This window comes from Indicator indicator, chromosome Z (assembly GCF_027791375.1).
Source record: "Indicator indicator isolate 239-I01 chromosome Z, UM_Iind_1.1, whole genome shotgun sequence".
NCBI lineage: Eukaryota > Metazoa > Chordata > Aves > Piciformes > Indicatoridae > Indicator > Indicator indicator.
In genome coordinates this window covers 6,949,092-6,963,059 of record NC_072053.1, presented here as the reverse complement: position 1 = coordinate 6,963,059, position 13,968 = coordinate 6,949,092, and the positions used below count along the sequence as shown (strand labels likewise).

General features: G+C 42.6%; 1 protein-coding gene across 1 annotated transcript; it reads left to right on the top strand.

Moving 5' to 3' along the window:
* The first annotated feature begins 7,727 nt into the window (after positions 1–7,727).
* On the top strand, positions 7,728–13,636 carry ZCCHC9 (zinc finger CCHC-type containing 9). Its single transcript, XM_054397785.1, has 5 exons — positions 7,728–8,072; positions 9,184–9,334; positions 9,607–9,699; positions 10,752–10,820; positions 13,055–13,636. Exons 1-5 carry the CDS (start codon positions 7,728–7,730, stop codon positions 13,168–13,170), a joined length of 774 nt encoding a protein of 257 aa, XP_054253760.1. The 3' UTR covers positions 13,171–13,636.
* The last annotated feature ends 332 nt before the right edge of the window (positions 13,637–13,968 follow it).

Sequence of the window (13,968 nt, the reverse complement as noted above, 5' to 3'; positions counted from 1 at the left end):
GTTACCCATGCCTTTGGGCTTAGAAGCTATTGACTGGCCTGTACTAGGCAATAACTGCATAGACTTCGGCATTCTAACTTCCTTCTGTAGAAATGATGGATTTGTATTTTTCTGGACAGACAAAAATATGAGAAATGACTAACACTGAAAAGATTAGAAACACGGAACACTAATCCTTGCTGCTTACTATGCCTAAGAAATCCATACCTCTATGCTTGCTTCTGCTTGCAGTTACACTGTTTTTCCCTTTTTCTGTGAAACACAGCATCTTTATTCACAATACAGCAAATTGTAGAAGAAACCACTGCCTCCAAATGCAAACCAGTGAATTGCAGAGATGAACACATTCCTCATTTCTTTATTCTATAGTATTCTCAACTCTATAAATTAAAACTTACTCTGTGATACTGAAGTGCTATGCAGTTTAAGTTTAAATTAACATAGCTACTCCTGTGTATTTCTGAAAAATCAAAAATTATGTTCCCCTATGAGAAAATGCTTCCTTAGCAGACAGCCATCAAATCTAAGTGGGAAAATTCTTGTGCTGTCATGACAGTGTGTGTCTAACAATCCTTTTTCACTAGAGCTGCATTTTGGAGATTTCAATTTTGGTACATTAAGAGTGTTCCTCTGCAGTGTGAAGAAACTAAATAAGATAACCGACAACAGGCTAACCCTTAAAGACTTCATTTCATCCAGACACCGAGGCAGTTGCCTAAATATAATCCTCCAAATAAGCAAGTTGATCCAGCATTATATGCGAGTTGACTGAGACACACATTTAAGCAGTTGTTAAATATCCTGAAATAATTAAGAGCTGCAGGTAGGCCAGGCTGATGGGAATAATATGGGTGATGGTTAGATAAGCAAGCTTACTGAAGGTGATGCAGTGTTGTTTGTAGCAATTAAAATCCATAGATATTTAAGATTAAATACAGTATATGTAATCATTGAACACAGACAAGAGAGCTAACAAAAACGATCTGTAATCTGTTCAGATTATGGTAAATAAATCAAAGTGAATAGAATACTGCAGACATAAAATAATTTAAGCAGAAACAGGTCATACTTTTTCCTTTTACTCCTCAGGCTTAAATCAAAACTAAAAGAAGAAGAAAAATGTAATCTTGCCATTTTGGCAAGTAGTAGAGACTATCGAAACACTACAGGCAAAAACAAGTAAACAGCAATACCATCAGTCATACAAATACATAATTAAGGCCTCTGGTACTTCTTATCAGACAAAATTTCCCTTCTAGGGTTTGAGGATTACGAGCATTATCAGTTAGAATAAAACCAAAGTCACTTGTCAAGCTTTATAAAGAACTTGGTGCTGAGAAACGCTCAGCTTCATGGCCATGCCTATTTCAAACACCAGTCTACAGGGGTGTGGTGAAGGCACCATATGCCCAGAATTATGCCCCCAAATACCAGCAAACTTGTCCCAACATGTTTTGGTAAGTCCCCCTTTTCACCCTCCTTTCAGGAGAGGGGGACAAAGGCTGAGACGCCAACCTGTCTCCTTAAGAGGTAAACAACTACATGCACCCATTGTATGGCATGCTCATGCTCTTTCCATCTAACGGCATAATTCTAGCTTCACCCATTCCATAGGGTAAAGCAAGTTGTCGACAAGTGTGCCCATTGGCCAGATCCAGCCTTGAGAAACCTATAAGTACTACTCCACTTGTTTACCAATTTGCTCTCTCCTTTTGCTTTCTCTCTAATTGGGTCAAATTGTATATGCTAATATACAATTTATGGAATATATTTTTACAACCGTGCATTAGAATAAATATATAAAGGTGAATAATCAGTTATTAATAATTTTCATAATTAATAAACAATAATTAATAATTAATATTTCATAAGTCATAGATTAATAACCATCTTCCTCCACCCTATGCACCACAAGGGGACATCTTTATAGTCTTTCTCCAATTTACTACAGTCATTTTGGCCCCCAAAATGCATCTGCATAATTTCCATTTCTCTTCCTCTGGTCACTAACACGTAATTATTTAAATCACAATATTCCAGGAGATTTTGTCTCAGGCTACCAAAGATGTTGCAGAATCTGCTGGTCCAGGTTTTCAATTCTATTGCCTCCAATCTCCAAATAATTTATGTTTCTGATGGAACTACGAAGAAAGTCTACTAAGACAGGCATTAGCCTGTGCTGCTACAAACATTGTGCTATGGACAGGTAATTTTCTGTGCCTTAGTAAAATGTGAAAAAAAGGGGGGGGGAGGGGGAGGTGGGGAAGGCAGCAAAACTTTACAATGATTTGCATGGCTATTGTCTTGATCATTTTTCACATGCTGCCTGTGTACTTATCACAGCTCCCAGCTGATGGCAAATTGGAACAAACCTAAATCACTACAAATTTAAACAGGTGTGGTAGCTCTCAAAGAAGTGATTTTTCTTTTGGGAACTGGGGGGAAACACTCTCTCACTGATTCAGTAGAAAGGTATTAAGCAGACATTTTCACTGTCTGTAAAACCTGCTCAGGGATCCTAAGGGCCATTGGTCCTGCCTAGACACACACATACATAAAATTTCAGACTCAAAGACAAAACATTTAATAATTCAGCAGAACACAAAGTAAAGCATGTCCCTTGTCATTAGTCCTGCTTATGATGTCCTTCAGCTTTTCTCTGTGTCCATTGGTGTCCTGTATGGTGACTGATAACCTCTTGTGAGCTCAGTAAGGAGCAAAGAGGAAGCTGCAGCCAAACAAAAACCTGCACTGATGTGACACCAGCGAGCAGCCTGCACGCACCAAGAGGCATGTCTCTGCTTAGTGAAAACAAGCTGACAGACAGATGAACATACCTAGATGGCTGTAGATAAGTGTATGTGTGCATGTATTTTCTTTTAATTTGACAAGTACATCAGTCCTCACCCACTGTAATAATACATCTGGTCACGTACACTACATACAGACTGGCAGACACTTCACCCCAGTTCTTTAAAAAAAACCAAAAAAACAAACCACCCGTAACAACCATTTAAAAACATTCTGACACATCAATATGCAGCTTTCATAAAACAAAGCCTAATAAATACAGAGCATATGTACGTCTGAAATGTGTGTGAGGTGATGCTCATTGGGTCTTTGATTGCCTTTATCTTCCCTATCCTTGGGTCAGTGTCCCCTATTTCTAGTAGCCCTTTCTGGCTCTATGAACCAGCTTTGGCCATGGGACCTCATGCTGTGGTTGACCTTTTACTACATCAGCAAATTAGTTATTTGTTATTTTAAAATGAAATCTTGATTCTTTACTTCCTTGCAGTGGGGTTTAAATGGCATGCAACAATTATTTTTGCCTGCAGTAAATGTACTCTAATTATTCTTCAGTCCTTGTTTGTTCTTACTGGCACTGAGGCAGTTGAACAGCAAGATCGATGTATGCTTTGTGCACACTTCCCTCTAGTGGACGCGAAGCCCCGGAAAAGTCAGCAGAGTACAGCCAGGCAGCCTCTCTAGGCAGACAAAAATATTAAGGATAACTAATAAAAAAGGAATGGTGCCCAGCTCTCCTTATAGCATCAGCTCAAGATTACTAGGAAAGGTAATAGAGGTCTATTAAAATGCTAAAAATACAAGAAACAGAAGACTGGTTTGAGAAAAAGAATCTTATTTATAAACATAATTATGCCATTGCAAAGCAGGGGTCTCCTGGAGATTTACTTTGTGAATCTTAGTGGGAGTGGGGAGGGGGGTCTGAAGAGGGGAAGATGTGCCATTAATTACATTCCAAAAATCCATCCTCTTTGAGTAAACCTGCTGTACATCTTTCAGCTGAACCTTTGAATCAGCTTCACTGCTGAGTGATGGAGGTACAGACCACTTTTGTGCCCTGGTGTACTGGTTTGAGGCCAGACAGATCATCTCTTGCCCCAAAAGGAACAAAAGAATGACACTCACAGAAACGGATTGGAGAGTGATGGAAAGTTTAAATGGAAAAGCAATTGGTGAAGCTACAGAAAACTACAAACTACAAAGCATAGTGGCAAAGAACACCCTAAAGCATACAGAACCCCTTACATGGTACCCAGAGGCTTCCCAATCCTACCCTTTTCCCCCCACCTGAGGGTATACCCAAACCCCCAGGGCTCTTTCTTCCCCCCCCCCCCCTCCCCCCCCCTCACTGTTAGGCAAGTCTCAGGCTGGCCAGGTCTGAGGCTGCCCCCCTCCCCCTCCATTCTCCTCCTGGCATTAGGCCTAGTCAGGCCTAAGAGGCCTGAGATACTCCCCCAGCATTACCCAATAAAAGAGAGCATCTCCCATGGGGGCAGAGAGGGAAGAAAGAGGAAGAGGATGACTCTGCAGATGGCTTTATAGGGGGCAGGATTTATGGGTAGAAATACGCCGTTCCCTGTGTCCACCCCTATTGGGTGGGCACCCAGGACACCAGAGGTGTATCTCATGTAGCAGTGGCAGGGGGCACCCAGCCTAAACTGCCACACCTGGCATTGATCTTGATGAAAGAGAAAACTTAACTAAACAGGGCTGACTTTACTGAACAATAAGAACATTTAAACTGGTGTAACCGTGTCAGCACAGCTCCTCACCTGCAAAGAGAGACTGGTTGCTAAAGAAAGCCAGTGGCATCCTGGCTTGTATTAGAAACACTGTGGCCCACAGGACCCCCTGTACTTAGAACTGGTGAGGCCACACCTCAAGTATTGTGTTCAGTTCCAGGCTCCTCACCATAGGAAGGTCATTGAGGTGCTGGAGCATGTCCAGAGAAGGGCAACAAGGCTCCTGAAGGCCTGGAACATATTTCCTATGAGGGGTGTCTGAGTGAGCTGGAGGCTGTTCAGTTTGGAGAAGAGGAGGCTGAGGGGAGAACTCATCACTCTCTACAACTACCTGAAGGAAGGCTGGAGGAGGGGGCAGCCTCTTCTTCCCAGTATCAAGTGACAGGACTAGAGGAAATGGTTTCAAGCTGCTCTGGGGGAGGTTTAGGGTGGATATTAAGAAATATTTCTTCACACAGAGGATTAGCAGATATTGGAATGTTCTACCCTGGGCAGTGGTGTAGTCCCCATCCCAGGAGTGTTCAAGCAGCATGTGGACCTGGCATTTAGGGACATGGTTTAGTGTTGACCCTTCAGTGCTGGGTCAAGGGTTGGACTGGATGATCCAGTCAGATATATTCTGTGATTCTGCGTATAACACTTTGAAGTGTGCTGTGTGTAACACTTCGAGAATGCAAGTGTATCCAGTGAGGAGCTGGTACAGGCCATTGCCCCAGGTTCCATGAATACTTGGCCAGCAGTAGCCACAGAGGCCCACCACTGGTGGTACCCCAACCTCTGCAATCTCACCTTCCATGTAGCACCCCAGCAACTTTCCCCTGCACTGTGTATAGGGCACAGCACATATTGGGACACACGAACAAATGGATGGTGCCAATTCACCCACTCCACTTTGAGAAGCTGATGGGCTACTGGCAGCAGGGCTGCACAAGGAGAAAGGTGCTTGCACATGGATAGCAGCTCCTGCCAACCTTCATGATCCCCAGTCTCTTCTGGCTGCTCCCCAGGAGGCATAGATGTTTGCAAAGGGCTATGTCACACAATCCTTTTACCCTTGCAATAAAGCTAATTTCTCTGGAACAGGGTTTACTAATTTTTAATTGCTTCACAAACCACAGGTGCACACTTGTTGTAGAAGCAAATCTGTTTCAATGAGATTATACAGAAAACAAATGTAGATATTACCCTGTTAACTAGCATTTGAGTGTGGTGGGCTGACCCTGGGTGCCCAGCAAAGCTGCTCTATCACTCTCCTCCTCATCCCGACAAGGAAGAGTAAACAGGACAGGCTCACAGGTGGAGATGAGGACAGGGAGAGATCACTCATCAATTACCATCATAGCCAAACCAGACTCATTTGTGGTAGTTTATTACCAATCAGATCAGAGGAGGGTTGTTGCACCCCATCACAATCCTGGTGCCTTGTTACAATATGCTTCTGGTTAATCATTATTCTACATACTAGAACATGAAGAGTGATTAAGCACATTGTTACTGAAAAAAATTCCCCATGTGTATGCTCCTCACACAGACTCACAGAACCACCTAGTTGGAAAAGACCTTAAGTTCTGCCCAGGGGGGTTGTGGAGTCTCCCTCTCTGGAGATATTCAAAACCCACCTGGATGCATTCCTGTGTTATCTGCTATAGGCAATCCTGCCCTGGCAGAGGGGTTGGACTCAATGATCTTTTGAGGTCCCCTTCATCCCCTAACATTCTGATTCATTGGCTCGAGCAGCCATAACCTAACATCTTCCTTAACACATAAATATAATGAAATTTCAGTCGATCCATAGAAATTAGCCACGACAAAATTTTCTTCAAATTATAATTTGAATACAGTATTGCCTATTTAGCATAGAGGCAGGAGGCAACCACACTGCCCCTCTATGGACGAGAACACTGACTTTGCTCACAGGGTGTATTGTGGCGGTACGATACTTCCCCACTCATAGACTGCAGTAAATGCACTAACCAAAAGTGTCTAATTTTAAAGTTTTATTAAGAATAAGGACAAGCAAAGAAAACAGCATGCTGGGCTGAGAAAAAAGGACGAAAAACAGCAAAGCAATTGTTTTTCTCTCCTTCTTATATAGCAATCTCATTTACATAAACAGACTTATGTTAAATAGAAGGCAGGACATGATAATGAGCCCCCAGAATGTTCTGAAGTGCTCGGGAGAGGAAAAAAAAGGGATCAGAGAGTAAAAGCATCTTTCTCACAGAACGCTGCAGAACTCCCACATACTTATCTGACACACACATTCCAAGGCAGAGCCAAGCAAGGCCACCTTTATCTTTGATTTGTCTAATAAGAGGTCAAATTGAGCCCCTTGAAAACGATCGTCCAAATGAAATTCACTGAACTCTTTACTTGACACAAATCACATACTCCTCCATGAATATTGTAAAAATATTCACAACGTAGACCACTCAATAAAGGGTGTTATCAAGTCCCTGTGCCACACAGCAAACCACTGGAAAAACACAGACTGCGAAAGGCAGTGAACCAAAGCACCAGGCACCACCGAACGTGCCTGGCTCCTGCCTCCCCTCTTTGGGAACAACGAGGACCACTGGACCAGAGCGCGGAGGCATCCTCTCAGCGCTCCTGGCTCCTGCTCCCTTCCTCGTGGTGTTGAATGATCAGCCAGCCTCTGGCGACCTGGTACGCTTGTACTCGAGTCGTGGTCGCGGGGGTAATACAAAGTCGCCCCCGGGGGCAGTAAGACCCGGGCACACGCAACCGAAGGACCAGCGCTGGGCCGCTGGGGGCGGCAGGAAGCGGCGTCAGGCCGGACCGCGGCGGTGCACGCCACTTCCGGAGCGCGGCAGGGACGGCGGCGTGGCGGCGCCGGCAGCTCGGTGGGGCTGTCTGTCGCTGCGGTCGACTCCGGTGAGCAGCCCCTCTCCCGCCGCTACAGGCCGGGACCCCTCGCCTGTCCTTTCTTGCTGCTGGGGAGCCTCTAGGGACGGGTCGCGCCGTGCTCGATAAGCCGCCCCGGCAGCGCAATTGTCAGTAGCTGCGGGTGTGCACCGTGAAAACGGTGTGGGAAAGCCTCCTCGCCGAGGCAGGGGAGGGTGTGTTGTACACCCCGGGAGCAAGGGTGTGTCCGGATCCCCGTGTTCAGTAGTGTGCGTCTGTTCCGGAGCTGCCCCGGCAGCTGCCGGTTCTGTCATGACCCGATGGGCTCGGCGAAACGGCCCTCCCGGGGCAAAGGCGCTGGCTGCGACACCCTGGGAGGAGATGGTGAACGGCCCCCAGGGGCAGGAGGGCCCTTCAGGCCCCCTCTCCCTGAAGAAGGAGCAACAGAAGAGGAAAAAGAAGAACAACAAAAAAAAGGACTATCTGAATGAAGACGTTAACGGGTTTGCAGCGTACCTGAAGCAAAGCTTGCGGAATGGCGAAGTGACCGAAGCAGACAGTATCGAGCTGGAGAAGGAGGTAGCGTTAGCCTTGAAGAAGGACAAGCGGCGGGAGGATAGGAGGCTGAAGAGAAAAGAAAGGAAGAAAAATACTATGGTGAGTTTTGCCTTGAATCGTGGGTGTCAGCATATTCGTGAAAGTTTGTTAAAAACTTGGGTAAAGCTCTGTGTGGAAAGCACAAAGTTTCCTTATTCTGATCCTGCCAGGAGGTGTTTCAATGAGGAAGCTGAGTGTCTTGCCTGCTGGAAGCATAGCATGTTCTGAGTCACATTTCAGGTTACTAAAGTGAATTGAAGTAGCTCAGCTTTGAAAGAAACAGTGAATGTCAGCTTATGTTTTAGCTTCTAGCCTGACTTTTCCAGTTCAACGCTGTCCTTGCTACCCTTTGATAAACTCCCAGCTCCTCTTGTCCTGGGGAAACTTAATTCAGTGCACTTCTGTGTATAATTGATCAGTACAATATTCCTCCTCTTTGAGGGTCTCTTTTTGCAATGTCTTCTGCTTGAGAATCGGATTGAAATCTTCAGCAATGAGAGCATCTGAAGACACAAATTTTTATGCTTAGTATAAACTTCCACTGAATATAATCTGGGAACATAGTAAAGAGTGTTACTACTAATTAACCTGAGATATCTGAATTCTTAATTATCAAATTAGAGGACTGGTGTAAAATTTCTTCTGTTTGTTTACCTAAGCACTTACTGTGGGAGTACTTAAAAGAGCTTGAGGAATTGTGCTCTAGTCCATAAATGTTATTGTTCATCCAGGACACTCCGTTGTAAGTGAATGATTTGTTATTGGCAAAAGAAGAAAAGTACCCATAATAGTATGTTTTAATAGCATAGGCCAGTGCCAGGGTACAATGTCTCTTTTGTCTAGTGATTTTTCCCTGTGGAAAAAAAAAAATTAAATCCCTTCATATAGTTCAATTTTTAAAATCCAGAAGGTCTTTTTAGACTGAGAACTTCAGGTTTTCAAGCACCTTTCTTTTTTTTAGAGTAACCTCAGATCTCAGCACTAGGATAGGTGTCTGATTGTACCCTCTTGAATAGTTTCAGTCAAGAGAAGCACTGGTCTAATAACTGGCTATGGATGACAGTCAGGTAATAGGAGTAAATAATTTTTTTCTATTGTCACCCATAAGTGCTGTGTTTTGCTATGTGAACTCTCTGTGAAAATGCATATAACTTAATTTTTATTTTCAAAGGTATGTTTCCACTGTAGAGAACCTGGCCATGGTGTTGCTGATTGTCCTGCAGTACTTGAAAGTGAAGATATGGGTACAGGAATCTGTTACCGGTGTGGATCCACAGAACATGACATCAGCAAATGCAGAGCAAAAGTAGATCCAGCTGTTGGTATGTCTCAGAAAACTGGGTTTGGTCTGGGATACTTTGGTGTGAGTTTTCCAGCTCCTGAAGTGCAACCTTTTTGTTTTAGTAATTTGATGCTCTGAAAAGATAGATTAATATGTTTAAAGGGATACAATATTTGACAATGACACTAAGAAAGTATAGTGTTTTTAGTGTAATAGTGTGGTAAAATATTGTCATTACCATTTTTTTCACAATTGTCTGTGACTTGACAACATTTTTAGTGTGGATCATAAAACCGTTTGTGATTTTTGCAGGGGCATTTCCATATGCAAAGTGTTTCATCTGTGGTGAGATGGGGCATCTCTCAAGGTCGTGTCCAGACAATCCCAAGGGATTGTATGCTGAAGGTCAGTTTACTAATTTTTTTAAACCAAACCACATTTTCCATTCTTATTTGGTATGAAACAAAGTAACATTGCAAGTGAATGAGGATGTGACTTAAAGGAATTTTCAAATATCTTTTACTCTTGGTAAAAGCAGGTTAATTCTGCAGAATTCAGTGTTAATACTGATTATCTAGGAACTTCTGTTTTAATTGTAAGTTTAGTGTTAAAACAGTGAGATGAGTGTGAGAACTTAATTGTGCTTGCAATAGGAAGAGGTACACAATGAAACAATCATATAAGGCTATATGTATGTTGTCAGTGTGTACTTATACATGTACCAAAGTATGTGATAAAAACACTCTCATATGGTAGCTTAGGACTTTTGTTTATTCACAAGAAGGGCTCACTAGAAAGAGGACATTTTCAGTTTAATTGATGTTAATGAGAAACACAAGTTTGAAGATTTCACTTGCATTGTACTAACAAATAACATTCTGTCTCCCAGTACAAATTCCAGTCTGGCAAACTGAAAAGAGTGATCTTAGAGATTAGTTACATTGGGGGAAAAAAAATCACTTTGCTTTCAGGATTTTCGTTAGGAGTAGAATTTATATTTCATGTCTCAGTACCTGCAGTTGGATTATCTGCTTCTCAGAACCTCTGATTAATGTCAGAAGTTCCTCTGAGTATGGAATTCATCAGAATTCAGGTTGTTTCTCAAAGAGGGCTTCCAGCACATCAGAAATACTCAGTTTGTGGTGACTGTGGTGACTTCTAATATATGACACATTATGGAGTAGTGTGGTTACAAACCACTCTTTGACAGAGATGGGAAGCCACGTTTGCAGCTGGCTGCGTTACCGGCTCCATCATGTCATGTTAGTGTGCCAAGGCGCACAGACCTGTCCATAGGCACATTTCACTGCTTTATCTTTTTTACAAGTTGCCACTACAGATAAGTAAAACAAGATTTTTCACGATAGTTATAAGAGAAAAATAGTGTACGAGGGTTGTTCTGTGTGTGGGCTTTGTTTTTTTTTCCACAGATGAGTAACAACTTTCTCTCTTAATAGGTGGTGGCTGCAAACTCTGTGGCTCTGTGGAACACTTCAAAAAAGATTGTCCAGAGAAACAGAACGCAGGTGAGGTGCAGGGAGATGTGGAGTAGTGTTTGAGTGCACAGCTGAATAGTGTTTATTTACTGCTTTGGCTGACTTTGTTCAGGAAAAAGGATTTCAGAAGAGAATTTGCAAATAGCAGAGCTGACCTTTGGGGTGAGTGCTTATATCAAGGGAGATAAGCATTAAGGTGTAATGCAAAGCTTTAGCTTTCTGTTAGAAGAAAACTCTGAATTACAGCTTCAGGAAGGCAGTGTGTACTGATGTGTATTTGTTAGCCAGTATTTATGATGTTCTACAGCTTAGCAGCTGCAGAACAAAACTGGTTTCTTATTTTTATGATTTCTGTGTCAAGTGGTGGAATTGAATGTAAAGCCAGTTAGAGGGTGGTCTTATTGGCAGATTGCAAAAGGTGCCTGTGCAGGCAAGTTTTCAAGTCCTTCAAGACAGGTGAGGAGGAGGAAAGAGAAGATCTGTCCAGCTGGATTCACCAGCTAATAAGCTACTTACTTACATGTTCTCTTACCCATGTGGGTGGAAAAATTACATTATGTATTAAAAACCCCATATATATGTAAGGGTAGCAAAACGTCAAACAAGAATGATCCTGTTACTGAAGTGATGGCACATTTGTGCATTTCTCTACTTTGTGTTGTTTGTAGAACAATAGCTTCAGATATGAAAAAATTTCAAAATTTCCCCTATTCATCAACTTGCTTTCTCTCTACAACTACATAAAAGGAGATTGTAGCAAGATGGTGGTCAGTCTCCTCAGGTAACAAGCAACAGGACAAGGGGAAATGGCCTCAACTTGCACCAGGTTTATATTGGATATTAGGAAAAATTTCTTCACTGGAAGTGTCATTAAGTACTAGAATAGGCTGGCCAGAGAAATGGTAGAGTCACTGTCCCTGGAAGTGCTAAAAAACTGTATAGATATCATACTTAGAGACATGGTTTAGTGGTGGACTTGGTAGTGCTAGGTTAGCAGTTGGACTCGATGATCTTGGAGGTCTTTTCCCACTTTAAATGATTCTGTGGTTCTACAGCATGATGTTGAACAGTGCCCACTCAAGTGACTGCCTAGTTGAAAGCCTGTAGAGTGGTCCTTACTGGATTCCTGCATGCTACATTCATGGCAAACTACTTTGGTTTGGTTAACACTTTTTGTTACAAAAACCTGTACAGATGCAGTAGGAGAAAAGAAATGTTAGCAGGGATCCCCATTGCTCAAAGCTGGGTCAGCTGTTCCAGGAAATGGCAGTCTGCTGTTGTTAGATCAGTTCAGTGCAGGTCTCTCTGCTCTCTAGTAGTAAGGCTCTAAATCATTTGTGAAGCAGAACTGTAGTATTTTTTTCCGTCTTTTTTTGGAGCAGTTTTGTCTATAATGGAGACTGAGAACTGCTGTGTAATTTGCCAAGGGACATCTTACTCTTTACACTGATATTTCAGAACTAGTATTGCTGGTAAAAAGTAGTTGAAGTAATTGGGACACCACTGGTAAGAATTGTAAATATTCTTTGAAATCAGTCTGCATCATGCAAAGTACTTTTAGAGTATAGGAAGATGGCTGATTGCTGGCACTAGTTTATAACTTCCTCAGGTGGAGTTATTTGGCCTGGTTTAATATACAGAAGTTAATCCAAGTAAACAATTGTTTGTCCTTGTGATATTCTTGATCTGATTTGATTTGTTGCTCTTAAAATTATATTGTCGTTCAGAAAAGAAATACCAGTCGGTTAACTGGTTGGAAAACCAGTTGATTTTCTCTAGGAAAGTAGTGGAAAGTGGTCTAAATAGCATTTAAACAGCAAAAGTATGATGCTGAATTGAGAAATTTAAATTATGTTCTGTTATGCCTCCTCAGGTTTAGTTTCTTCACCTGTGTAATTGAGAAGGTATTTCATTTATATCCAGAGTTGCTTAACATACTCTGGAATCTTAACTGTAAGTTAATTGGATTTATGTGAGAGCTAATGTGTCATCTACATGCTCTTTGAATGTTTCTTGGGACAGTCAAATAGGAGCAAACATTTAGTAATGATTTCTGAGCTTGACAGTCTGTGAAGGGAAGGAAGTTTATAAGATGCTATTTAAAATTAAAAAGTTGCATAAAGAGAGGTGGCTTCAGAGCCAGAACTAAACAAACAGATCTCTGGTGAATTAATGACGGGCCCTTGGGGGCCAAATCTTCCTCATATACTAAAGTTTGATGTAATGGTGATGCTTAGCCTTTCCATAATCTCTTGTCTCTGCAGATCAGGTTACGGTCGCGCGCTGGGCCTTTGGAATGAGTGGAGATTATGAAGAAGTTACAGAAGCACCAAAACTGCAAAAGCCAAAAGGGAAAGTGGCCAAAGTTGTTACTTTTTGAACGCCACTTGGGTCTAAACCACAGTTACACTGCACTGCTTCACTCCAGAATAGGCAGAGTGGATTGCTGGTTCCAGGACACCCAGCAGACTCCTGCTGCTAAAATACCTTTTTTCGTTCTACTTCATTTTTCCAGTTCGCATCCCAGGCTCACCTAGCTCACGGAAAAGCTGGGAACAGAAATACAGCAAGTGTGTCTCTGCCGAAAGGAAACCGGTCAAAAATCTTCAGTTTCTATCTTTTGGTGAGCTGCAAGTAAACTTTGTCTTATATGTGCTTGCTTAGTGGCAAATTTATTTATTTTCAAATGGAAAAAAAGATAAGAAACCAGCTCATGAACAGAGTTCCTGCTGCAGCTCTTCAGATGCTGTAGTAACTCAGCCTCTGCAGCCAGTGTTGGTGGGCTGTTACACCTGAGATGATCAAGGAAGCTTAATGTTCCTAGAGCAGTGCACCTTGAGCCCATCTCACACACAGTGCTTCATTCGGAACCAGCACCTTGACACAGCTCTGGCAGGTGCTGTGCAGGGTCTCTGTGCAGCACTACCAGGCATGGACCTGCGTTTCAGGCTGCTTGATCCTGTGCTGCAGCTTTGGTCATCATTGGACAAATGTGGTGCTTCAGTGTGCCAGAGATTTTAAATGTGCCTTCCAAAATCTTGCATTATGCAGTAATGGGAAAGCCACCCTGTGGTAATACTATTGCTTCTCAAGAATTTATTTACCCTTTCAATGAAAGCATCCCCACAGTCCCCTGGATGCAAACACCAGAGTGCAAACCAGTTCAGGACTGGCTTTT